Source organism: Nelumbo nucifera, chromosome 7 (genome assembly GCF_055504915.1).
Source record: "Nelumbo nucifera cultivar China Antique chromosome 7, China Antique-T2T, whole genome shotgun sequence".
Taxonomy (NCBI): Eukaryota; Viridiplantae; Streptophyta; class Magnoliopsida; order Proteales; family Nelumbonaceae; genus Nelumbo; species Nelumbo nucifera.
Genome location: NC_142655.1, coordinates 60138972 through 60166484, shown reverse-complemented (window position 1 = coordinate 60166484; position 27513 = coordinate 60138972). Strand labels below are relative to the sequence as shown.

Sequence of the window (27513 nt, the reverse complement as noted above, 5' to 3'; positions counted from 1 at the left end):
CATCATAGTTCTCAAAAATTGAGACTCCAAATCGCATGGTAAAGGCGTCGGTGAAGTCTACCCATGTGGCCCTTGGGTGTCGTTGCCGGTACCATTGGTACCAGACGATTGCCTCTCCTTACAGGTGTGCAGAAGCTAATGGAACACGATCAGATCCTTGTGTGTCATGGTAATCGAAGTATCTTTCTGTTCGTAGAAGCCAGGATGTGGGATCTCCCCCTGCGAAGATGGAAAACTCAATTCTTGTTGTTCTTGATCCGCTTTGATGACTGGTGTCATTGCGCTCTTCCTGATTCGGCGCAGGTGGTGCATGTACCAGTCATTCAAGCAAGGATGCAAATATTTCTTTGATTTCTTTGACATCAGCCGATATTCTTTGCATTTCTCCTTCCATGTTGTCGGCTTGGCATCTTGGCTCTGATACCAACTTGTTAGGTACTGCCTAACTCAGGGACTCTTTCGAGGGAGACCATCTCCTGAGAGAGAGAGAGAGAGAGAGAGAGATTGTATTCCCAAATCGATAATCCCCTCCTAACCTCCTTTCCTTATTTATATACTACTGTTACAATTCTGTTACACCAACCTCTCCACTGTCCTGTCCGCTTGTCTAGTTTGTTCTAGTTGTTAGTTACATTCTTTAAAGGCTGGCGTGGCCTTTTCTTGTACACTTGTATTCCCTTTATTTGTGTCCCAACAGTATATACAAGCTCAGAGCCAGGGTGGTAGTCTGTACTTTGGGTGCAGTGACATTTAACCCCTAGAAATTTTATTTGTGAAAAAAACCACCCTAAACATTCAGATTTCAGCACTTTGCCTCCGTTGTTAGCATTTCATTGGAAAAAGTTCAACTGTCATGTGCATGTTTAAAAGAAGAAAAACAGCCTTCTGAAATGAACGGACTGTTTAAAAAGATGCAAAAAAATGAATGAGAATAGCAGAAATTAAGAATCAAGAAGAGATAAAGAGGAAGAAGAAGGTGGCGACAATAAGGATTCAGAGAGAGACTTTCAAATCTAATCTCCTCTTACACCCGTAATCCCTTTTCATTAACTTAATTTCAGTAATTTACAAAGAGGCCCTTAATTGGGCGAATAATTAAAAAGACATAACATAAGAAGGGCCCAAGTTGAGGTCCATTATAGCAAAGAACATAAAGAAAACAAATAAGAAAACATTAAATATTTGTAAAACCCCAAACTGCCCTTATATCATTTCATGAGACCATTTTGTATGAAATTGATAAAATAGACAGAAAACAGAAAATAAAGGAAAAGTAGGAAATTGCAGAAGATGCAAGAAATACATCAAAAAATGAATAAAAAGAGGAAAATAAAATAAAATATGAAAAACAGAAAATTGTCATAAAATATAACAAAGAAAAAAGGAAATACAAAAAAAAAACACTAAAATTAGTAAAAAAGCAAACTGTTTGACGGGTACAAGCTGCTCTTAGACTAACCGTTTCTAATGTTTGATGGGCCAAGATTTTTCCACTATTCCAAGCAGTTCTTGCTTGTAGATATTGCATTACTAGAAAATAGAAATAAAGTAGCATCACTTAAATAGTGTTTCATGAGCAAAAGAAAAGAGATGATTGAACACCTCATCTTCCGTCAGGAATACATGAAGAGGCACGAGTATAATGCTCATTCTCTAACTGAAATCCTACCGGGTTTCCCTAATTAAACATTGCCACTTCTTGCGAGATTCATCAAGATCAGAATTTCTACAAGGAGATATTTTTTTGATGATTAAATAAGAGTTTCATTTAGATAATTTATAAAAAAAAAAAAGAGTTTCATTTAGATATCAATAAACTACAAACATGTCAAAACATTTACAATCCAAACAGGTGGGTCATTCCACCAGAACATCATAACTTCAGAAATTTTGACCTGATAAGCAACTAAATGTTATCCCTGTTCAAATCCATGTTAACATATACAAACTTAACTTCCAAAAAAATTCTATAGATAAAGTATTAACTGAATCCAAAGTATTTTCATATTGCCACGAAATAAATCCTTTAATTCCTTTAATGGCTTGGACAGCCATAAGAGAATCAGATTTGATTATAACAGACTGAAACCCATGATCTCTGGCTAGAGTTTCATTTCCTCCTCACAGCATGTTGCAGCCAGCCACACGTCAGAAACATCTCCCTTACTTGTATGTTTTCATTCATGGTGAGATGGTCTCAATGCACGGCTGCAAGCGCTCTGAGGTGGGTGTGAGGAGGAAATCCGGATTCCACTGGCCAAACAAGAAGTATAATGTATAGCCTTCAGTTTTGCTCCCACAGCTTCAAAATAACAAACCCAAATAAATAAGCAAAGTTTCCATCTTTAGAATAAGCAACAAATCTAAATGAATCCCTATTTGAAGATTTAATAGAACCACCTTTAGCAGAAAAAATAGATGGAAAAGATCAGATACTATCTGGCACTTGGTGAATGATGTCCTCTTGTTTTTTTGCACATGACATACCCGGTAGCAACATTTAAGCCCCAGCCTATAAGATGATGGTCAAGAGTCAAAACAATATCCAAATAAAAAACCCAGAAGACTTCACCACAGAGAAGGATTTAGCTTCTTTCCGATAGATTTTTTATTGTAAAAGGCATAAACAACAATACAGTATGCAGAAATAGAGCAAGATAATAGAGATAAGTTAGACGGCTATGTTGATTAAAAAGAAATAATTTGCTTAAAAATGATTAAGGCTTGGATAGAACCAAATGATTTGAACAGCTTCTCAATTTGTACATGTCATCCTTGAATAGGGTAGCATATATTCAGGTTATGTTTATAGAAGATACAAACAGATATATTTTTAATTAATTTCTTATAGACATTTTTTGTTTTAAGAAATAGAAAGGACAATTGTAAGCAATAATCAAATCTCTTTTTAATTAAATAAAGGACAAGCACTTCCTGATACAATCGTGGACTGCACAAGACCTAGTGTTGAATGGCCAAAATATAAATGACACTAGTGATTTATTTTTTTTCTTTAAATAAAAAAAGGCCTAAAATTCTTAACCAGTCATGTTTTTAAGAACATAAAACCGTATGAGTGACATTCAAAATCAGGAACATAAAACCAGAAACTAAACAACAATCTTTGTATAATCTAAAACATCAATGTTGGGGTAGCTGCCCAACACAGGCTCCTCTTCGAGGTGGAGCTACCTCCTTCAACAATCGAGAGAAAGAGAGAAAAGAGAGGGAGTGAAAGAGAGTAAGGACTGTTTCAGTTTTATTCTTCTCTTTCCAATTCAGAACATATCTTCCTTTCTATAATGAGTTACATTACATGTGTCTAATTTCTGTAACTGCTTAACCGAATCTTGGAAATCTTGACAGCTTCGCACTTGGTTCAGTTGCTCAATTAGTTGGATTGTTGCTGATGTGGTCCCTTCCCTTCTTTCTTCTAGAATATACGTTTGCTCCCTTTTGTTGGCTCCGCCATTTCCTAACAATTCCATCCCCTTCAGCACTGGACTCGTTCTCGAGGTCCAAATTTGGGAACTGATTTGCCGATGTGTTACAGGGTTCCCATGTTGCATTGGGGGAGTTACTCTAAACAGAGAGGGCTCTGTGATTTGGGCTTACAGTGGCCTAGTTGGTTCTGTAGATGCTTCAGAAGCTGAAATCAAAGCATTGGTGATGGGTCTGAGAACTGTTAGATCTCTGCAGCAGAATTCTGTTCTCATTGAGGGGGATTCTAGGAATGTTATTAATTGGTCCTCCCACCCAGAAAAGGGCCCTTGGAGGTTGGGTCATTTCCTCAATGACATTTTTGAAGTAACTTCTTCTCTGCATTGCGGCTTTAGATGGATTCCAAAAGGAGTTGAACTCGATTGCAGATTTTTTAGCTAAATCTGGGGTGGATAGGAATCTTTTGTACAGTGCTAACATATTGCCCCCTTAAGTGGGGAGATATTTTAGTTGTGAGGACTTGATGTTTTGTTTGTACATCCTCTCATGTACGTCCCCCCCTCCCCCCCCCCCCCCCCCCTTTGCCCCTTTTGATTATAATAGTTACCTTTTCTCAAAAAAAGAGAAAAAATCATGAGACTATGTGAGAATAGATCCCTGTCCAGTTTGGAGTTTGAAAATTCAGAAATTATGTGAGATTGTTCTCATCTTTCATATGTTTGTCTTTTCATTCTTCACATCTTTGATATATACTCATTAGATTACTTGGCAGAAATAACAAGGTGCACAACTGCAACAACAACAACAATAAAATGGATGGATAAGGGAAGATAAAGGTCTGTCTTGAATTACAAGATGAGAACACCTAAATATAGCAATGATGGCCTCAGCATTCTAGCTCTAAATTGACTGCAGTCCAGAGATAAAAGCAATTGGATAAACATATTCATCCAAACAAGGCTGTTTCTCAGTCATCCAACCCAAAGCCCAAAGCATATGCTAAAGAACACAACTACTTAATCTACACAAATTTGACATTGTTTTGCTGTTAAGTTAAACCATAAAAATAATTGGTCTTCAATTATAGAATTATAATAACATAAACTGAACATTCGTTACTATATGGGGGAAAACCCTCATATAACGTCAGTCTTAATCTTAGCATTAATCACATAACTAACTATGACAAGACCCCAAAAATATTTCAAGTCATTGAATAAGCAACAATCTTATCCTATAATAGGTCAGGATCTTTTTTTTTTTTTACTTATCAGCAAAGCCAGGATCATTGTATGGAAAGGTTAAACAAAATTAAAAAAAAAAAATGAAAGAAACACATCCAAAACAAGATGGAACCACAATACCATAACGTTGGGAGACCGAGAGAGAGATCTCAAAACATGGTTCTAAAATGCATTGCAGGAAATGAGACTGTTTACATGTGGTAGAACTTCATGAGCCCGGAGTTTCCAGATCCTCTTTACCCACTTCAACATCAGCTGCATAGAAGTATATATGCTCCTGAAAGATTATCACCTTGCCTTTTCTCAAGCTACCAACTGGTTTCAGCGCATTATAATCATGCTTGTAAGCAAATTGAACACCTTCAAGGACAACACTGTATTGTTTAACCCAATCTCCCTTGTGAAAATCCTTCAAAACCCATATATCATAACGCGACGTCCTTTCAATTCGAGTCGTTAATGCTAGGACATCCCCCAATTCAAACAGCCCATCTTCTCTTCCATATGCAGATACAGGGAGCCGTGTCATGTGAAACGTCTCATGAACCATGTCCATAGAATACATGTATTCCTCATCTTCATCAAAGGCCTCCTCATCTTCATGAAAGCCCGCTACGTTATTTAGGAACCGTTTAGTAGCAACATAGATTGAATTGTATACCCGAAATTCCTGAGGAACAAAAACAGGTCTCCATGTATCAGAACCTAGGCTAAGTATTTCACAAATGCAGTTATCTCCTTGTTCAGTAAGGGTTAAGACCTTGTACTCCTTTGTGGCAGGATGAAATGCAAATTCATAGGAATAAGAATATGATGTACTACTTCTAGGAGGGAGTTTGATGCATTGTTTGGTCACAGGGTTAGCGACGAACAATCCTCCAGTTTCATTGGCACCCTCCAACTCCAACAAGATTAAACCATTGCAACTGGCATGGATTCGAGTCTTAAACGGGGGTTCAAGATTCAAATAACGAACTCTTAACCTCTCTCCTTTCATCTCCAAAAAGATGGTTCTGAACCTCGGAACATGGCATTGAACAAGTAAACCAGGTTCAGAGCGAGAGAGATGTTGACGGATGAAATTGGGATCTGTAATAAGCTTAAACCAGAGCTTGCATACCGGCCTGAACTCGTAGAGGTTATGAGCTGGGATGTTTGCCAGGATGCCGAAGATGATTTCCTCTGGTATGTTTTCCAAATCCACCTTGCCATTCTTCTTGCTCTTGCTCTTCTTTCTTTCTTGATCAACCGTCACCACAATGTTATCAGAGTTTCTTCTCTGCATGCTCTCTCTCTCTCTCTCTCTATACACGCTTTTCCTCCACTCGCCGGCGCTATAGAGATACAAAATTTGAAAGCTTCAGATTTGTTAAGTCAGGGATGGTTTAGGATCGTTGCGAAGTAGACCTCGGAGAGATGAGTCTCTATGTTGTTTGTTCTCTCCCGGGTTACTTCACTTACCAGTAAGGCGTCAAAGAATAAGGAAGAAACACTGAAGCAGGAGAAAGAAGAAAACAGAGAGAACAGAGAAAAAACTTAAGAGGGTCCATGAAAAAGGTGTCGTCAAAGAATAAGGAAGAAACACTGAAGCAGGAGAAAGAAGAAGACAGAGAGAACAGAGAAAAAACTTAAGAGGGTCCATGAAAAAGGTGTAATTTTCGAGTCCAGTGTCGATAGAAAGAGTTTACTTCGCTGCCCACTCTGCCACTGTCCATCTCCATACACCTATTGTAGGCAATGGAATAGATAAGGTCTATTAATGGTTGATAGTAGATTCTATTGTATTTTACTAGCGGGACCCGTGGGATGCATGAATTTATTAAGAAAAAGTGAAATAAAATAATATTGTAAAATAATAGAATTCATTAATGTATTAGTCTAAATAATGTAATAAAACAGTATGTTTTATTAATGTAATCAAAATAGACTAAAAATAAAAATATCAATTTTGCCTCTAATAAAATATTGATGTCCACTCTTTTTTTTCGATTTGGTCAATTTTGTTTTTTATACAAAAAAGTGTTAGGGGTATTTTTGAAATAAGCAATCGTGAATTCATAACCCTTGAACATTTTCCACTTAGTTTAGGGGCACTTTTGGAATAAACAATCATAGGTCCATGCCCTTCAACATTTTTCTATTTACCTTAGGTGATCGTGATACAATTTTCAGATGGCAAATCAAATAGTTATTAATGAAAGCTAGATTAACTAAATAGATAGCAAACTATAAGGTTGCGTTTTAGTAAATTGCAAACTATAGGGTACGCTTAAGTAAATCTATGAATCTATAGTGGGTGTTTTATTATTATTATTATTATTATTATTATTATTATTATTAAAATGAATAAAAATCAACCTAGTACATGGGTTGCTAGCATATTTAGCAACCATGTACTACACTGGTTAGAAATAATATTAGAGAAGTGTCCAAAAAATTCTACAAAATTTCTTTGTATGTTGTACTTCTATTTCTAAACTTTTTATATTTAATTATGGCATGGTTCACCGTCTTACCCAAATGACTAAACTACTTGCCACCTAAAAAATCAGTCTTGTTAATTTGCAGGTCGATTTTGAATATATAAGTTTTTATATTATAAAAATTATTATTAAAAAATTTAATTAGTGAAATTTAATGCTAAGAAACAAAAATATATTAAATATATGATTCAATGAGGATAGGTTGGAAGTTAACCTTAAATATGAGACTTAATGATATGAAATTAATATAATGAAATAAAAAATAGTATTCAATTTACAATTTTATGTCTTCATAATAGAGAGAGACCAAATTCAAAGGGAGGGGTATTATAAGTTAAGAAAAAAAAGTCCATGAGCCTTAGAGATTTATTGCCACTTCTTATAGATTCAAGTAAATTGTAATTCATCTACAAATCAATATGTAACTCTAAGTATCTAGAGTCAATGTTTTAAAAACCGACTTGGAGTCAAACCATTTTTGCCTCCAGGATGTGGGTCATCGGTTCGATCGATCAGGTTGAACAGTTCAGACCATGCCACGTCAGCGTAATAGGTTTATATATGTATATATATGTACAAATACATATTTTATCAATAAATAATGTATAATTATGTTCTAGATATGATATACATATTATTTTATATTTAATTTGTGTTTTTTAATTTTTTAATTTATAAATATTAAAAATTGCAATTTGATGTAAAAAAAGGGTCTTTTTTGCAAAAATAGTGGGCCAAGGTGCCTATGGCCCTTCCGACACATAGATCCCGAAAAGTTACCCAAAGTAAAACAAAAAACAAAAACCTCAATCAGACATCAGAGTACAAGGTTATTGCCTCCCGAAGTTTGCATGCACAGTTTGTATACAAACTAGGTCCCAGTCACGGGTCAATGGTCCATCCATCTGGGTCGAATGGTTTTTGACAAAGTCAAGGGTTTTTTGGCATTTCTCTAGACCTAGAATCTTAACCGGATGACAGTTCAAACGTTTCAACCAGTCGGGTCAACGGCGGGTTGAAAACATTGTCTAGACTCTAGAGTAGTTAAATTTGCCTAGCTAAATAATCCATGCAATTTCAATTATAATTCATTAATATTTGTTATTCATAAATGTCTATTTAGACACGTTGTGAGTTATAAAAAAAACATGTTGTCCAGTTTTTTAAGATGCACAAAAGAATTCCGTTCCTGTCCTTTTATACGATTCAAAAAAAAAGAAAAGACAATGGAGGTTTCAATTTGTTCTATTCTGATCTCATTTTAAAGAATTGACAAAACACCTTCCCTGAAATTCAAATATGAAAGAATTAACAAAGGGGAAAAATACTTCTTTTAGATTTTGTTGAAACCTCGGGGTTATTAGTAATTCCCTCCCCCACCCCCCCCCCCCCCCCCCCCCCCCCCCCCCCCCCCCCCCCCCCCAAAAAAAAAAAAAAAACTAACTAACTAACTAATTTGTAAAGCCTTTCTCTTGCCTCTTCTTGGGCTTCAAAAGTATTGTATTTGAATTTTATCTATCTTTTTTGGGGGTATATTCATTCAAACATCATTTGAAATAAAGAAATTACATTTTTGTTTGCTCCATGGGGCCACATGGGGGTGGCTCATCCCCCAACCTATGTGCAAGTGGTATTTTATCCCAAGTCTCTTTACTATAACTAGCAGGAGATCTTAACAACCAGCTAGTTGGCACTTTGTAAATGGAGTTATCACATCCAAAACTTATTTGATAAGGATATCTCTTTCATCTTTAAGAGGGTTTTCAATTTCCAACCCTAATTTTTCTTCTTAATTTTAGTTGTGATGCTCTTTGGAACTTTCTTATCAATTATGTCTTGGATAATTGGAGCACCTCTTATTGAGAGAGAGAGAGAGAGAGAGAATAATTGGAACACCCAAGTATTTTTCATTGTTTGTTGATATTGGGATGCTCATAATCTTAGAAATCAATTTTCAAAGCTTATTTGACAATTTTTTTTGAGAAAAAAATGACATTTTGAAATGGATACTTTGGAAGAGTCCCTCTAAACATATTGAGGCAGAAACTAATTATAAACCAACCAATGAAAAATACAATCCTATTTCTGAATTGAACCTTATTTCTGATCTGCTCAAAATCCGAGTTGAGGTGGGTATTGACCCCTCTAGGAGGGATAGTAGGATTTGGGTCCCTTCTCCTTCAGGTGTCTTCTTGTGCTCTTCCTTTTTCAAAGAATTGGTTCATTCCCCACCTGTTTTTGGACCCCCCTTTCCAGTTTTGGAAGTTTGGGGTAGGCCAATCCCTCCCAAAATTAGTGTTTTTTGCTGGGAAGCCTTCTTAGAAAAGTGTAATACTTGCGATCTATTTCAAAGAAAAAGGCTTAATTGGTGTTTATCCCCGCACTAGTGCATCCTTTGTAAGGAAAATGGTGAGACCTACCATCACTCACTGATAACTTGCCCATTTATTTCAGAGATCTAGTGTTGGTTTTTCTCTCTTTTTGGTTCTAGGTGGACCCCTCCCTCAAATGTACAAAGCTTGTTCCATTCTACTTCAGTTAGGGGGTTGAAGAAGAGAGGGAAAATTCTATAGAGATGTGTAAGAGCAGCTATCTGTTGGACAGTTTGGGAGAAAATGAACCGAAGGACCTTTTGTGGGAAAGAAAGAAATAAGGGTGCCATCATTGAACTATAAGGGTGGCTCATTGGGCTAAGACTATGAAGCTCTTCGAAAATTATTTAGAAGGAGACATAATCAGGAAGTGGAAAGAAGTGGTTTGGTCAGCTCCAATGAAGTCTTCATCTAACACAATTTGGTATCCTCCAGCTTTCGGGTTCACTAAACTGAAATTCGATAGTAGCAGCGAAGGAAATCCAGGCCTGTCAGGTATAGGGGGAGTTTTCAGGGATGAAGAAGGTCTAATTTTTGCCATGTATTTTGATTCTATTGGATGGGAGGATTCTCTAAGAGCTGAAATATTGGTTGTTCTAGAAGCGGTAAAAAGAGCCCAATAATTGAATATCAAAAAACTAATGGTGGAAGGTGATTCTAATCTGGCTATCAATTGGCTGTAGAAGGACGGTTTCAGTTTGTGGAAATTTCTGAATGAGAAAAAGAAAGTTAGACAGTTCACTCAAAACATGGAAGTCAAGTTTCATTGGACTAAGAGGAGTGCCAATTCCTTGGCAGATTCATTGGCCAAACAAGGGGTGGGAAGAGTCAACTTTTGATGGGCAATATTGTAAACTAAAATGTACCTTTTGGGAGGGTTAAGAGATTTTACCCCTCCTCTTGTATATTTTTCTCTTAATATCTTTTAATAAAAGTTTCTGTTGTTTATCAAAAAATATGAAAAATACAACCCAAAAAAACATAATCAGATATGTGGAGCCACACTCAAAATTCAAATTTTAAAATCATTAAATTGTGACAATTAGATCTACTTTTAAAGATGACCAATTACCAATAATTTTATTCAATATTCCATACTATTAAAAGAGAAAAATATATTCACTCCATGAAAATTCAGTTATTTAAGTTATATGTATTCGTAAATGCCCATTCAAACACGTTGTGACTTATCAATATTCTGAAATCATTTAAAACCAAGTTTTTAGGCGTTTTGAGGCGAAAGCCTCGAGCAAAATACACCCCAATGCGCCAAAAAGGGTGTATTGAATATTGACACTTTGAACCATTCACATCTTTTCTATTTCTTTTTTCAAAATTTTGCATTAAAATCGTGGTTAGATTTATGTTATTTAATTATTAAAAAGTTTTTTTAAATACCTTAAAAATGGGTATCAGTACCCCCTAGATACAATGGCATATTGTATCAACACTAAACCTTGCATGGTTAGAATCTTTACATAGTAGTTTTTTTCCCTAAAATCTAAAAGCTAGAACAAAACAATATAGTCAAAACTTTAAGCTTAGGGATATGAACTAATAGTGTTTTAAGAATAAAGCATTATCGTTTCGTTTCTTGCACTTGTATGCATTAGTGAAGAATGACCACCTATGTGATGCAAAATAGATCATCAAATATGGGGCAAGTGGGCAAGTGGGTAAGAATAAAGCATGGAAAATATGGAATATGAACTAAAGAAAGCTATTTTTGTATACATTTATATGCATTTATTAATTATTTGTATGTTTATGTATTTGTTCAAAATGCCAATTTATACAAAACAAATCATTTTTCTTAAATTTATATTTTACCCCTATTTAAACCTTCATGTTTAACATTAGCATGCCAAACAGTTGAGGCCTAAGCCTTGAACGTTTTGAGGCCAAAGGCCCAAAGGCGTAAGCCTCAAACAACTTAAGGCTGGGTTCTGAAGCTATCGAGGCCAAGCCTTTTTTCTTAACCTCACTTCAAGGCTTAGGCCTTTGGCCTCGCCTTAATAGCCTTTTAAGACAATGTTTAAAACAATCAACTAAATATTAAATTTATGTTTAAATTCAAAAGAGGCAAATTTTATCTAACTAAAATTCTATAAGTTTTTTACCAAAAGAAATATAAATTTGTAGTGATTATTCATGCTTTTTAAAGTAGTCAAGATTTTTTACTTATCAAATATTTTGAATTTATTTAAAACAATCAACAAAATATCAAATTTGTCCTCAAATTCAAATCTAAAAGGACCCAATTTTGTCCAACTAAGATGTATAAATGTATAGATATAGATATTTTTTTGCTAGATTTATAGATATAGATATGGATAAAAATTGATGAAACCAATCAAACCATACCCCTGCCTTTAAAAATAATCAAATCATCCCCCTTCCCTCTCTCCCTTGCCTTTTTGTTAGTGGGACGTTAATTTTTAACGGATCCGGCCACTTGTCATATAGAGCTTTAACAGTGGGCAGGAATTCCTGCCCACACCAACCTCACAGCTAGAAGATCACGTACTTTGGGAAAATTCCCGCTTAGTGCCCTATACTTTGGGCCTAGTGCCACTTTGGTCCCCAAACTTTAAAACGTGACAATTCAGTACCCGAACTTTCAAAATGTGTCAATCCAATACCTATCATTAACCAATCTGTTAATCAGTCGTTAAGTGACATTTGAAAAGACACAAATGCCCTTTGAGTGTAATCTAATTTTCTTTATCAACCATCCACTTGATAAAAATGAACAATCTTAAATCCTTGCCTCTTCTATTCAAGGATGGTTGATAAAGAGAATTAGATGGCACTCAAAGGGTATTTGTGTCTTTTCAAATGGCACTTAACGGTTGGTTAATAGCAGGTACTAGATTGACATGTTTTGAAGGTTTGGGTACTAAATTGTCATGTTTTAAAGTTTGGGGACCAAAATGTGAAGGGATGAGAGATCCATCATATGGATAGCCGAACCTTGCAAGTAGGTAGGGTGAAATTTCAAAAAATTTCTCTCTCTCCCATCTGGGAATCACATTCCCTATTTTAGAAAATTTACATTTTCAATGATCAATCTTGAACCAAGAATCGAACAAGATCTGAAACCAAAAGGTAGGAGAGGGATATACCTGATACGGAGTAGTAGTAACTCCCAACGAAGGTATTCAAACCCAAGGAAAACTCCAAAGACTGCTCCCACTGAAGATGATACAGCGTAGGGTGGAGCAGAATCAGTAGGTTCTTCACAAGAACCGAATCCTTCAACAAGAATTCGATGGATGGAGTGTGAGCACGGCTCCAGATCAGCCTTTCTCTAAAACTGATATTAAGAACACTTCTTAATCGCTCCTACGGTGGAGATCGAACTGGCAATGGCGGCAGTAGGAGGAGGGCGCAAGAGCAAAAGATGGAACAGTCTTACTGTAGCTGTCTTCTCTCTTTCTGTGATCTAAGACCAGTTGTAATGAGATGAATGGAGGTTCGCCCTCCTCCTCCTTTTATAGCCTTAAAGAGAACTCCTAATCTCTTTAGGAGTTTCCTAATCCAAATCTGTATTTGGATCAGGAGTTCTCTTTAAGAGATAAGGATAAGCCCTTATCTTATCTGTAGATTAGATTAGCCCTCCTAATCTTATTAGGAGTTTCCAAATCCAAATCTGTATTTGGATCTAGACTCTCTAAGTGGATAGGGATAACTCTCTATCCTATCTGCTGATCCCAATCCCAGATCCGCCCCTCTCTTTAACTAATCAAATTAGACCAGTTCAAATTGGGCTTTAGGCCCATTAAGTCCATGTGCTCACTTAGCTTCCAATCTACTGCCTAGTTGGGTTTCCTTGTATAGCGTGGGACCCAAAAATTGATATACACATCAGCCACATGGGTTCAGCCTAGCCTCTGTTACAAGGCCTGGCCGTATTCACTGTTATGGGCAATGAACCCCTGAGCCCATCACCATGGGCTCTTAATGGGCCCAACACTTACACTAAGTGGTCCCTGGGCCAAGCCACCTTATAAAAACCCAGGGACTGTGGGCAGATGCAAGATTAGCCTATCAGGTATTACCCTCAATGGTCTTACACTTAACCTCTCTGCCCATAATGATCAAACACTGCCCGACAAGAGAGGACCTCTCCCTTGGCTTCAAGGAATAGTGTTGCACTCTCTACTCACATGGATCCCGGGAATTAAAACATTTTGCAAACATTTTGAAACCATAATATATATATATATATGTATATATTTATATAAATATATTTTTCAAAAATTCAACGATTGAAATCGGTTGCCGACAACTTTGGTTTCCATCAGAGAGAGTGCACCCCCAATCATTACCTTTGTCTGACAAAGGGATTGTTCCTGTCACTATGATCACCCACTCAGATGAATTCTCGGACTGTCCCAACATACTCAGGTTTTGACCCCCTCTGAGGATCTCACTGATTGGCATATCAAATACAGCCCAATCCGACACCTAGTGCAATATCATAATCAAGTTTAGGAGTCAGGTGTAACATTCCAGTTTTGCCCATCAATCTCCAAGGTGTAGGGCAATATTGGAATTCTGGTCCGGTTCAGGTTTTCAAGAAAACCCACACTGCATGTACCTCAGGTCTTACCCTGGCAGCTGAGACAAGCCACCCCAACCAACTTGGCGGTACATCAGTGTCAGCCTTGGTCAGATAAATCTCCCCAGATCTATCCAACGACTGTGAAGATTCTAAACTAACACGTTTTAGGGTATTACACAGAAATGTACTTTATGGGTATTACACAGAAACACACCATAATAGCATGAACCAAATATGTACTTTATTCATTTACATTAAATGTCATAAGATACATCGTTTTGATTGGAGCTAAGGGCATACACTATCTAACAAAATGATGCTAGATCCAAAATATATGGTACTAATCTAGAATTCTCTATAAATTTTTTATTCATGGGAGATGTTCCAGATGCACGCTGAAAACCTTTATTAGAAATAATTTCTATTGAAAATGAGGAGAATGAAAATATTATGGTATCAGATTTGATTAACTTTGATGTGAGTGTTGGCATGAACCTAGAATTCGAGCAATTGTTCCCAATGATTTATGGGAAAAAATCAAATCCATTTTTATCTCTCCTAGACAATTTGAAGATAGAATTATTTGGGAGGGGAACTCTTTAGGAGATTTTTCTATTAAATCAGCCCATTTGCTGAAATGTTCATCAATCATTGGGGCAAATAACTTTACAAGTTGGCTTGAAATCATTTGGAACATTAAGTGCCCTCCAAAGATCAAAACTTTTCTTTTCCTTCTCTTTAAAAATAAACTTCCTTCTAAGATGCTTTTGAGGAAAAGGGGTTTTGATATTGACGGATCTTGTAGCTTCTGCGAAGAGGAAGAGGACTTAGATCATATTTTCAAGTATTGTCCTTTCTCCTACCAAATTTGGTCCATCCTTTGTGACCCGTTAGTGGGTCCGTTGGATAGTGACCAAATCCTTCTTGACTGGTGGATCATATTGTCAAAAAAAAATGCTCCTTGTTAAAGAAAAAATAGCTTTCATTTTGTGGGCTATTTGAAAAAATCGAAATAAAAAAATTTTATTAACATTGGGAGCCCCCCTCAAGTAATTCTAGGTCGAGCCTTTCATTTGTTTCTGGAATTAGAAAAAGGTGCAGACATAGGATTCACAAGATTTGGAAGCCCATTGTATGGTCTGCTCCTTCTCAAGATAGCATTAAAATCAATTTTGATGCTTCTAAAGCGTGGGCTACTGAAGAGACCATTAAGATAGCCTTAAAATTCTATCGAATGATGATTTCGTGCATCAATTAAAACACGAAACCTCCTTTAGAAGATGAGGAACACTAGAGCTGCATTAGGATGAAAAAACATTTACTAGAAGTTTCCGCATGTCTAAAAAAAGTGAAACAGGCCGCATATTGGATTGCTCGTGAAGCCCAAATTGCTACTTCCGAGTTTGTATCATTTAACTTATCTTCCCTTCCTCCTCTTTTTTCTATTTCTTTATATAACTGCTGGGGCGCACGATCTCCCGTTTGTTGGAGCGCTCTCAAGTTTTAACGTTCTGTGATGTCGGTATGAGGCGCGCTGTGTGAGGAGCGGATTCCATTTCGTCGGGCGAAGCTTTTCCCCGTTAGCTGCAGCCTGCAGGGAACAATAAAACCGGCCGAGCCGAAGCCCGAAGGATATCGTCTCTGTCCGTGCAATAATGGAAGTTGTCGCAGGAAAGCCGTTGCGAGTACAAAGTCTTGCACAAGCTGGCCTAGCAAACGTGCCATCTCAATTCATACAACCACCCGAAACTCGACCTGGGTCATGGGGTGAAACGCCAGATTCGAGAATCCCCGTGATCGATCTCTTCCTATTCGACCCCCAACACTCCGACGACGTGCGTCGGAATCTCCGGCAATATTGCAGTGAATGGGGAGCTTTTCAGGTAAGAAATCATGGGGTCCCACAGCGATTGCTCGACGACATGAGGAGAACGGGTCTTTCCTTCTTCAACGATTGCCCCATGTCTGAGAGGTCCAAGTACTTTTGCGATCCAAACTCTGCAGCTTCAGAAGGTTATGGAAGCCGAATGCTCGTGAAAGATGACAGCGTTTTGGACTGGAGGGATTACTTCGATCACCACTCTTTGCCGCTTTCTCGTAGGAATCCCACTCGCTGGCCGGACTTTCCTCCCAATTATAGGTTAGCAGTTTAGCACTATTTGGGCTTCTCTTGTTTTGCGTAAAAAGACAAGTTATATAACAAGATCCTGCAAATTTTAGCGCCTGCAATCAATTCAGAATAGTAAAGGGAAACTTGTTAAGTTTGAATAATTGAATCCTCAGTATTAGGGTAGGGGCTTCATTCGACAGTCTCCGTTTTGATGTCTTAATTTCGATTTTGTTTACTTTAAACAGAGAAGTTGTAACTGAGTACAGTGATCAAATGAACTCACTTGCTCAGAAGTTGTTGGGATTGATGTCGAAAAGCCTTGGCCTATCATCATCGTGCATCGAGAAGGCAATTGAGGAAGTATACCAGAATATCACCATCAGCTATTACCCGCCTTGCCCACAGCCAGAGCTTACTCTTGGTTTGCAGGCGCATTCTGACATAGGTGCTATTACTCTTCTGATACAAGACGACGTTGGGGGTCTTCAGGTATTAAAGGATGGCAAATGGATAAACGTACAACCTTTATCTGATGCGATTGTCGTCATTTTGGCCGACCAAACTGAGGTAATGCCGACTATTTACTTCATTGGATGCTTTGATTTCCACGACTCATAATTGCGGCCTTAGGGGGTTCGTCAGTCACTGCTGCTATCTTTGTCAAGTTTACTTCGTGTGATTGTATTCTTATCGATAGTGTGGACTGAGTAATTCCATGACTCTGGACCTTGATTCACCTTCGTTCTTCAATCTTAGCATATAGTTGTTGTGTACTTGTGTTGTCTCTGGCACCATAACATTTGATTGATCCACTGACAAGAGACAACATTGGTCAAATTTAGAGTTCTAGAAAGCCTTATATTCGACAGACCAGGAGAGCAGAAAGAAAAAATCAAAGATTTCCTTACTAGAAAGTAGGAAGTGGATCTCTTCAAAATTAAACGAAGCAATTCTTGCTTAGTGTTTTAGCTGAATCAGGCCTGTTAGGATTAAACTCTGAATTACCGATTAATTAGTATGGCAAACAAGAAAAAATAATTGAGGAAAATGTGAATTATAAAGCAAATAATAAGAGCAAAAGAAAGGTAAAGATGGCACCAGATTTACGTGGTTCGGTCAAAGAGACCTACATCCACGGGAGAAGAAAGAAAACATGTTTATTCATGTCCTTGATGAGAGAACTACAAACTGACCACCTTACTAGTGCCGAAATGCCTTTAACAAAGCCTTGAAGCACTCAAAAAAGGGCATAGATGACTGCTTTGAGCTGGTGTGAGAGAAACCCTTAATGGCAGCAGAGAAGAAGAAGAACGATCCAAACAGAGTAAGAGCAGATCTTGTCAGAAGATGGTGATGAAGTTCTCCCAATCTTTTCAGCCTTTCTAATGCTCTCTCTCCATACACATACTACCCCTAGGAGGCACCCCTTTTATAGAAGAAAATAGGGAAGTGGAGAAGTCACAATAAGTGTAGCAGTTTTTGGTGGTGTAATTGTGACTGTTACAACATTCATCTCAAAAGATAAATGTAGCAGTTTTTGGTGGTGTAACTGTGACTATTACAACATTCATCTCAAAAGATAAATGTAGCAGTTTTTGGTGGTGTAATTGAGGCTGTTGAATTACTTAGCCACACCAAACGTCAACAATCTTCACCTTGGCGATAATTCAAACAGCAAATCTCTCTCTCCAAATGCCTCAAGGGCATCAAGCATCAAATGAGACAAGACCCATCAAGTCGATGCAAGCATCGAACTTGGATGATGGTAATGGCTTTGTCAACATATCAGTAGGATTCTCAGCGAAAGCTATTTTGTTGAGCAAAACACGACCATCCTCAACAATATCACGAACAAAGTGATAACGCACATCAATGTGCTTGGTCCTCTCATGAAACATCTGGTCATGAGTCAAATGTATGGCACTCTGATTGTCACAATAGATCACTGTAGCCTCCTGTCTACCTGCGAGTTCACCAACCAGATTTCGTAACCATAAAGCTTCCTTAGCGGCATCAGCCACAGCCATATACTCAGCTTCAGTCGTAGACAAAGCAACAGTCGACTGAAGTGAAGCTTTCCAACTAATAGAGGTACTCCCCAAAGTGAAACAATAGCCAGTGAGAGATCTCCTCCGATCAAGATCTCTAGCATAATCAGAATCACAATAACCGACAAGCTTCTCTGTGGATCTTCCAAACTCAAGGCAGAAATTAGATGTACCTCTCAAATACCTAAGGATCCACTTCACGGCTTCCCAATGAGCCTTCCCCGGACAGGACATATAACGACTCACAACACTGACTGCCTGAGCAATATCTGGACGCGAGCATACCATAGCATACATGATGCTACCAACAGCACTAGAGTAAGGCACACGAGCCATATAGACCTTCTCCTCATTAGACTTCGGTGACTGCTTCGCCGATAATTTGAAGTGAGCTGCTAGAGGAGTGGAGACAGGTTTGGCATCTGACATGCCAAAACGATCAAGAACTTTCTCAATATAGTTCTGCTGACTGAGAAACAGTTTCCCGTTCTCACGATCACGAATAATCTCCATACCTAGAATTTTCTTCGCTGGACCCAGATTCTTCATCTCGAACTCACCGTTCAAGAGAGACTTCAACTTCACAATTTCAGACTTATTCTTAGAAGCAATGAGCATGTCGTCAACATATAATAACAGATAAATGAAAGAATCATCAGAGAGCTTCCTGAAATAAACACAACTGTCAAAGGCACTCCTGGGATAACCTCCAGAAGTCATAAAAGCGTCAAAGCGCTTATACCACTGCCTTGGAGACTGCTTAAGGCCATGCAGAGACTTTTTCAACAAGCAAACATGGTCTTCCTTTCCTTCTACAACGAAACCATCTTGTTGTTTCATATAAATCTTCTCTTTCAAATCACCATGCAAGAATGCAGTTTTAACATCTAACTGCTCTAATTCCATGTCATGCATAGCTACTAAAGCAAGCAAGGTACGAATAGAAGAATGCTTAACAACAGGGGAAAAGACTTCGGTATAGTCAATACCTGCAACTTGACTGAAACCCTGTGCCACTAACCTTGCTTTGTGTCGAGCATCCTCAACACCAGGAATACCTTCCTTAGTCTTGTAGACCCACTTGCACCCAACAATTTTCTTCTTTGGTGGTGGTAATACAAGCTCCCATGTGCCATTCTTTTCGAGGGATGCAATCTCCTCTTCCATGGCAATTAACCACTTACCACTGTCTGGACTGGATATGGTTTCATCGTAAGTGGTTGGATTGGTAGTGCTATCTACCTCACAAGCGACAGTCAATGCATAAGACACACAATCATCAAATCTGCTTGGTGGTCTTATCTGTCGCCTCGGTCAATCTTTGGCAATAGTATGCGACTCCTGACTGGGCTGAACATCATCCGATGTGATTGGCTCATCTGAAATAGACTGAGAAGGCTGTGAAGATGGACTGGGCTCCACCTCCACCTGCATCTGGTCATCCTGTGATGTACTTGAATCACCAGCAACAAAATCCTCCTCCCTTGGAGATAACATGTGTGATTCATCAAATATAACATCACGACTAATAATAATTTTCTTGCTCGAAGGGCAATACAACTTGTAACCCTTTACACCGAAGCCATAGCCCACAAAAATACATTTCTTGGCTCTAGGTTCTAACTTTCCATCGTTAACATGAGTATAAGCAGGACAACCAAATATTCTTAAAGATGAATAGTCAGCAGGAGTACCTGACCAAATCTCAAATGGAGTCTTAGCCTCGAGAGCTGAATGCGGAGATCGGTTCCCCAAATAGGCTGCCATGGAAACTGCCTCGGCCCAAAAGGACTTATCCAAACTTGCATTGGACAACATGCAACGAGCCCTTTCCAAGAGTGTGCGGTTCATCCGCTCTGCCACACCGTTCTGTTGTTGTCGACCAACACAGGTGCGGTGTCTAATGATACCTTCCTTCAAACAATAATTTGTAAAGTCAAACTCACAAAACTCGAGCCCATTATTAGTCCTCAACCTTTTAATCTGCCTTCCTGTCTGCTTCTCGATTATAGTTTTCCACTGCACGATACCTTTCTGGAGAAATCATCGATGAATGACAGAAGATAATTTTCTCCACCTTTCGAAGAAACACGAGAAGGGCCCCATAAATCTGAATGGATGTAATCAAGTGTACCTTTGGTCCTATGTATCCCTTTGGCAAAGCTAACCTTTTTGTGTTTACCAAACACACAATGTTCACAAAATTCAAGAGTACCTATGACATGCCCACAAAGTAAGCCCAGCTTGCTCAAAGAAGTCATCCCTTTCTCGCTCATATGTCCGAGCCTCATATGCCACATCTTTGTAAGATCTTCCTCGGACATGGATGACGAGACCAAAGCAGAAGATTCTATCACAGTACTTCCCTGCAATACATATAATCTACTAACCTTGTTAGTTTTCATAACTACCAAAGCACCTTTGGTTACCTTAAGAACTCCACCTTCAGCTGAATATTTGCAACCCCTGGAGTCGAGTGTACCCAAAGAAATCAAGTTCTTCTTTAGATCAGGAACATGGCGGACTTCATTTAATGTCCTCACAATACCATCATGCATACGCACCCGGACGGTCCCTTTACCAACAACCTTGCAAGCTGCGTTGTTGCCCATCAAAACAACTCCACCATCAAAATTTTCATATGTGGAGAATGCACTTTTGTCGGGACACATGTGGTAAGAACATCCTGAGTCCATAATCCATTCTGAACCCTTCCTTGCAACTGCATCTGCAATTAGCAGAAGATCATTCTCTGACTCATCCGCCGTAACACTTGCTTCGGCATGAGGATCTTTCTTTGTGTCACCACTTGCCTGATGTTTCTGCTTATTTTGCAACTTGAAACATTCAGCCTTAACATGACCTTTCTTTTTGCAATAGTTGCAAGTCAAATTACGATGCTTTGACTTAGACCGACCCTTTGACTTACTGCTGCCACTTCTTTCAGGTGGCCTGCCACGAACAATGAGACCCTCGGCTGTAGAGTTACTTGGGTTATTGGTCAGTTGATTATCAATCAGTTCACGTTGTAACAATGCATTCTTTACATCTTCAACTGTAATCTCCTCACGCCCATACAATAAGGTCTCTCTAAAATGCTTATATGATGCAGGTAAAGAACATAAAAGAGTGATAGCCAGATTTTCATCATCAATTACAACATCAATATTTTGTAGATCCATGACAATCGAGAAGAACTCATCAAGGTGGGTTTTAATCGAGTTACCTTCCCGAAGACGAAGGTCCATAATTCTGCTTTTTAGCAGAAGCCGATTGGTCACGCTTTTTGTCATATAGAGTGACTCCAACTTGAGCCACAATTCTGTTGTAGAGGTTTCTTTAGCAACTTCACGAAGAACCTCGTTCGATAAGCACAAATGAATAGCCGACATGGCTTTCATATCAATCTCCTCCCACTTTTCATCGGACATGGATTCAGGCTTTTTCTTTTGCCCTGCCAAGGCTTTCTCCAAGCCGTTCTGAATCAGAATTGCTCTCATCTTGAGCTTCCATAGACCAAAATTCACAGATCTATCAAATTTCTCAATGTCAAACTTCATTGATGCCACTAGTAACAAAATTAATCAGTAAATAATCCCAAAACAATGCTCTGATACTAGTTTGTTAGGATTAAACTCTGAATTACCGATTAATTAGTATGGCAAACAAGAAAAAATAATTGAGGAATATGTGAATTATAAAGCAAATAATAAGAGCAAAAGAAAGGTAAAGATGGCACCAGATTTACGTGGTTCGGTCAAAGAGACCTACATCCACGGGAGAAGAAAGAAAACATGTTTATTCATGTCCTTGATGAGAGAACTACAAACTGACCACCTTACTAGTGCCGAAATGCCTTTAACAAAGCCTTGGAGCACTCAAAAAAGGGCATAGATGACTGCTTTGAGCTGGTGTGAGAGAAACCCTTAATGGCAGCAGAGAAGAAGAAGAACGATCCAAACAGAGTAGGAGCAGATCTTGTCAGAAGATGGTGAAGTTCTCCCAATCTTTTCAGCCTTCTAATGCTCTCTCTCCATACACATACTACCCCTAGGAGGCACCCCTTTTATAGAAGAAAATAGGGAAGTGGAGAAGTCACAATAAGTGTAGCAGTTTTTGGTGGTGTAATTGTGACTGTTACAACATTCATCTCAAAAGATAAATGTAGCAGTTTTTTGTGGTGTAATTGTGACTGTTACAACATTCATACCAAAAGATAAATGTAGCAGTTTTGGTGGTGTAATTGAGGCTGTTGAATTACTTAGCCACACCAAACGTCAACAAGGCCAATAGACGATGTTTTAGCAACATAGTAGTTTCTTTCCTTTTATTCATGATAAAAATGTTTACCCATGAGTGGGACAGACAACGTCAGAGTAGTTAATTTGCATTTTAAAGAACACTAGGGAACTACACAGCATTTTCTCTAGTCCCATCTGGAAAAACCTTTGGAGATCCATATCTACCATGATTTTCTCACAACTGAACTGATCGCAAAACACACTTCCCTGTAGGGTTCCAGTACTGCACTTGGGTCTCTCTCTTGCTGTTTATCAAGACTCCTATACCCAAGGAATCAGGATGATGTAGGACCAACTCAATTTCTGCCCTTTGAGAAGGTTGAATGATCTTTCTTGATCAGAAATTTACGACTGTATTGGCTTCTTGAAGGAATAAGAAAGAAAATAAAGAGAGAAAGAAGAGAGAGAATATCTGGAATCACTGATGGGGTACCTAAAATCACTATAGGGTATGGGAATCAATCACCATAATTAGCATAAGCTCAAGAAAACTAAATAAACTTCATTGATCTTTGTGTAAAACGTCCATACATATTAAAGACTCTGGACTCATAAGAATCCTAGGATTCAAAACTGTTAGACTCATAAGAATCCTAGTAGGACTCAAAAACAAAAGTCTACTATCCTATTTCAATTCAAAGAAGACTCAATAACTTTTATTTTACTATTCAATGACTCAAAAACTTTAAACACAAACAAACTATAACTTGAAAAATCAGACTCTATCATTGACTGTACTATCCTATTTTACTATTCAATGAATAAAATACCCCTTGTGCCCAATACAGTCCAAATCTCAAGTACCTCTTGTAAGGCTTTCTTCTTCCTAGAATAAGTCTTTAAGGGTTCTGATCGATCCCTATCACAGGATTTCCAAGTGAGTACCCATCGAAGGTCTATTTTATCATGCCTAGTGTTGGAAGTTCTGAAACCTACTTTAAAGGGGGTGCATGATGGGAAAAACCAGATACTACTTGTTAGATTTGACAATGAATCCATAGACACTCCTTGGCATTCTTCTCTGGCAGGCACTCGGAAACCAGCTTAATAGTGGCCATTTAAATGGTTGGTTGTGGTTCCAATACTTTATCATTGAAGTTGTTTGCGTGTTTTTCTTTCCCAAGTGCTTCATAATGCTACTGCCATGCACTATTCTGAAAAGTACACCAGAACCGCTGGTTGGACCATACATGACCCAGTACATATAAATTAAAACCACCCATGTCTGGCAAATTTTCTGACTGAACCATCTGATTAAACCATGAAACTGGAACTAGACCCCCCCTTCCAGTTAAATTGCTGGCCCAGTTTACAAAACATTGCTGCTTTGTGTTCCTCCAGAGGATTTTTCCCCTCTTGGTGGGAGTAGAAGTGGGTTGAGAATAGAAGCAAATCCGAGGTTAGAGTTTCAACTGATTCCTAATGAAGGCAGAAAATGCTTCCATACATTCTAAGTAAAAAATCAAGATTAGAGTTGGTTTTCTTGGATATAAACCCTAGTTTCTGGTTTCTGACTATAAAATTAAGTAATTTTTTATGTGAAATGGATTGTATTTTAGCTTGTGGAGGTCGGTCTATTATTTCACTTCATAATATGCACTTATTTCTTGGTATGTTGATCATAGTTCATACTTCATAGGATTTAAGTCATAAGCTAGTATTTGGTTATTTTGAACTTTTGCTTGTACAAAACTTTATATGGATAAAACCAACAAAAAAATTCGTATGTAACTATGAATAAAATCTTGAACAATAGTCATCTTTTAGTAAAAGGATGTTCATCTGAACATGGTTTACAAGGTCTACTAAATTTAATCTAATTTGAAGTGCTTTATAGATGAGGAATCAATTATTATTAGAAATTTATCATGAACCAAATCTAATACTGAAGTATTTGCCAGATAAAAAATTAGCAATCAGTGTTCACTATGCTTTCTTAAGTGGTTTTGTTTTTCTCCATTTAAGTGCTGTGATAATTTTAAGAAATTCTACTTTTTTTAATTAGAAATTTAAGTGCTGTGATAAGTCATATTAGAAATTTATCATGAACCAATTATTATTAGAAATTTATCATGGAATTGATGTTATTTATCAAAAAAAAAAAACAAATCTTCAGTTTAAGTTGTATGCTTCAACTTTTATAAATGTCATGTAGATCCCTGTCTTGTTTGAACTTTGTAGAACTCATGACTTAAGAGTTATCTTCTTCAAATTATTAATATTGAAACTCAGATTTTCTGTCATTCAAATACAAGTTCTGCATAAACTAAAGAAGAATGTAATAATACTGTTTAAATATATTTGGATACAGAATAAAACATAATTAAAGGCTAGTGAGTGCACAACAAAACATTTCCTTGTGTGTAGTTAGAAATAAATTTTCCCCTTGCTTTTTTTTTCTTTGCTTTTTTTTTTGGGGGGGGGGGGGGGTGGGTGATTTTGTTATCAGTAACTGAAAATTTTTCTAAAAATGCTGAAATGTACAATATGTATTTACACAGATGTGTTCTGTACAAGATACTCCATCTCCATGTGGAGCAGATCCCTTTTATCACCCTCACTGCTCCTAGAGCCCCCAAAAATACAGAAAAATAAGTAATTTGTTGCCGAGGTATTCACTATTCACCCTATCTGCTTATCCTTGGCTAGTGAATCAGTCCTCTCTTTGGCAGACTACATCAAGAGAGATGCATTCAAGGCACCTTTCCAGATGCCTTGCTGCTATAATCAAGTGTCTCAATTCTCCATGGTCTCTATATGTTACTTGATAACTTGATAGCCATGGTATAGTGTTCTTCAAGGTTCCCTCTCACTTCATGAAAACATTGGTGGTGGTGGCCAGTTTTAATCCATGTAGTGTGTCTAGTAGTTCTGCTCTTGTGGAGGTACCCTTTCTATTGGTGAATGATTTTTTGCAATCTCCCACATATCTTGCCTAAAGTTTTTTTCCTTAACAATCACAATACAGCCTAAGGATGGCTAGAAAATTAAGCAGAAGCAAAACATCAAAGCTGAGATCCTTCAGGGTAAGAGATCCTTCAGGGTAAATACTATTCAAAGTAGCAGGCTGAAGCATAGCTACTAGCTAATTAAGAAGATTTAGGAGGAAAGAAAAACAGGTTTGAAATCTGAACCCTTGACTACTTCGAGGGCCGGTTTATGGGAAGTAGCTTTATTACATCGCCTCAAACAATGCCAAAACACTGTGGACAATAGGCAGGTCTCCCCTCTATCTATTGACTAGAACTCTTACACAGACTGAAAACTACTGGAACCACCGCTAATCCCATTCATACTCAAAAGTTGTACTGCAGGACTCCTAATGGAGCCACCACTAATCCCATTCCTACTCGAAAATTGCACTGAACCCTTGACTACTTCCAACAATGCCAAAACTCTCAGACTGGATGATAGGCACAAGGAGGTCTCTAATCCCATTCAAAGTCAAAACTTGTTCTGCATACTCCAATCCACAGGACTCCTAGTGACGGTGAAACTTGAAAAATATTGCAAATAAATACTCCTACAAACAATCAACATGCTATAAGGTTACTTTAGAAACAATAGTAGTTGAAGTATTGAGCTAGAATTCAACATCAGACAAAGACAGCAACTTAAAATCAACCAATAGACACTTAAGGGAACTGTGCTTATTTCTAAGACACTTAAATGCGGACTTCTAAACTGCTAAAACTACTCATTTGAAGACTCAACCACTTGTGAAAGTTCCAAATCTCTGTGAAGTAGCACCTTTCTTTAGTCTCTTAACTAATGGTTTATCCAGAAATATGAGGCCCCGTTTGGTTCACAGGAATAGGGGTCCGGAATTGGAATGGGTATTCCAATTCCAACTGTTTGGTTGGGCGGAATCGGAATCCCATTCCCATTCCTGATGGAATGGCATTCTCCCATTTGAGGGAATGGCCATTCCCTGCTCCTCCCTTGGGAATGAAATCCCATTCCTGCTGAGTCCAATTCCCAAACAGACTATGGGAATAGACCATTTCGATTCCGATTCCGAAGGATTTTGATTCCGATTAGAAAGCATGATCTTGACACCTTTAACAGAAACAAATAGCGTGCTCATAAGGACAATGTAGCATTTGGCTTCATCATTATAATAGGGTAGATCTAATGATGCAACATGTACTTATGTCCGTTTGACTTGTGAGAATAGGGGTTTGGAATTGGAATTGGAATGGTTTTGATTCCAAACGTTTGGTTGGGTGGAGTTGGAATCTCATTCCTATTCCTGGTGGAATGGTATTCCCCGTTTGAGGAAATGGCCACTCTCTCTGCCTCCTTTGGGAATGAAATCCCATTTCAGCTGATTCCACTTACCATTTCAATTCCTGTCTAGACCAAACAGACTATGACTATGGAAATAAATCATTCTGATTCAGATTCTGAAGGATTCAGATTCCGACTGCAGACTGAACGGACCCTTAATATTTTTAGCATTTTGTTGAAGAAATTGTGCTATTGATTGCCTTTGCAAAACTTTGTCCTACTTTCCTCGCTCCTTTGTAGATTATAACCAACGGGAAGTATAGAAGTGCGGAGCATAGAGCAATCACAAATGCGAACAGGGCGCGCCTCTCAGTGGCAACATTTCATGAGCCTGCCAAGACAAGGAAGATATCCCCAGCTGCCGAGCTTCTCAACAACAACTCCTCTCTTCCCAGATATCGTGAGGTTGTGTATGGGGAGTACGTTTCTTCGTGGTACACCAAGGGCCCAGAAGGAAAACGGAATGTCGATGCCCTTCTACTTGTCCACTAGAAACTAGATACTTAATTCTTGTGTTATCAGTTTCAAGATTGACAACAATTATGAACTGAGATCGTAGTTGCTGCTTTCAAACTTGCCAATTAATGTATTATCATATATTTTTATGTTTAGTTCAAAAGAAAAATACAAGGAATCAGTACGTTTTTGTTTGATAAA

General features: G+C 38.0%; 2 protein-coding genes across 4 annotated transcripts; one reads left to right on the top strand and one right to left on the bottom strand.

Annotated features, from left to right (window-relative positions):
• Window positions 1–1785: 1785 nt before the first annotated feature.
• LOC104599817 (F-box protein At4g19940-like) lies at window positions 1786–6399 on the bottom strand. Of its 3 annotated transcripts, XM_010262551.3 has the most exons (4): window positions 5446–6399; window positions 4806–5355; window positions 2401–2512; window positions 1787–2302 (listed from the first exon to the last, which is right to left on the bottom strand). In XM_010262551.3, the coding sequence occupies exons 1-2, from the start codon at window positions 5968–5970 to the stop codon at window positions 4894–4896; spliced, it is 987 nt and encodes a 328-aa protein (XP_010260853.1). In that variant the 5' UTR covers window positions 5971–6399; the 3' UTR covers window positions 1787–2302; window positions 2401–2512; window positions 4806–4893. The 3 variants fall into 3 exon arrangements, with proteins under 3 accessions (XP_010260852.1, XP_010260853.1, XP_010260851.1); XM_010262550.2 differs by having other exon boundaries at window positions 1786–2302; window positions 4881–6399; XM_010262549.3 differs by having other exon boundaries at window positions 4806–6399.
• Window positions 6400–15102: 8703 nt separating this feature from the next.
• LOC104599816 (2-oxoglutarate (2OG) and Fe(II)-dependent oxygenase superfamily protein) lies at window positions 15103–27513 on the top strand. Its single transcript, XM_010262548.3, has 3 exons — window positions 15103–16247; window positions 16463–16784; window positions 27097–27513. The coding sequence occupies exons 1-3, from the start codon at window positions 15763–15765 to the stop codon at window positions 27346–27348; spliced, it is 1059 nt and encodes a 352-aa protein (XP_010260850.1). The 5' UTR covers window positions 15103–15762; the 3' UTR covers window positions 27349–27513.

Excerpts from the sequence above, each read along its gene's own strand:
- LOC104599816 (XM_010262548.3), top strand. The coding sequence starts at position 15,763 with ATGGAAGTTGTCGCAGGAAAGCCGTTGCGAGTACAAAGTCTTGCACAA. Across the intron at positions 16,248-16,462 it reads GACTTTCCTCCCAATTATAG|AGAAGTTGTAACTGAGTACA; the intron begins GTTAGCAGTTTA and ends TACTTTAAACAG. Across the intron at positions 16,785-27,096 it reads TTTTGGCCGACCAAACTGAG|ATTATAACCAACGGGAAGTA; the intron begins GTAATGCCGACT and ends GCTCCTTTGTAG.
- LOC104599817 (XM_010262550.2), bottom strand. The coding sequence starts at position 5,970 with ATGCAGAGAAGAAACTCTGATAACATTGTGGTGACGGTTGATCAAGAA.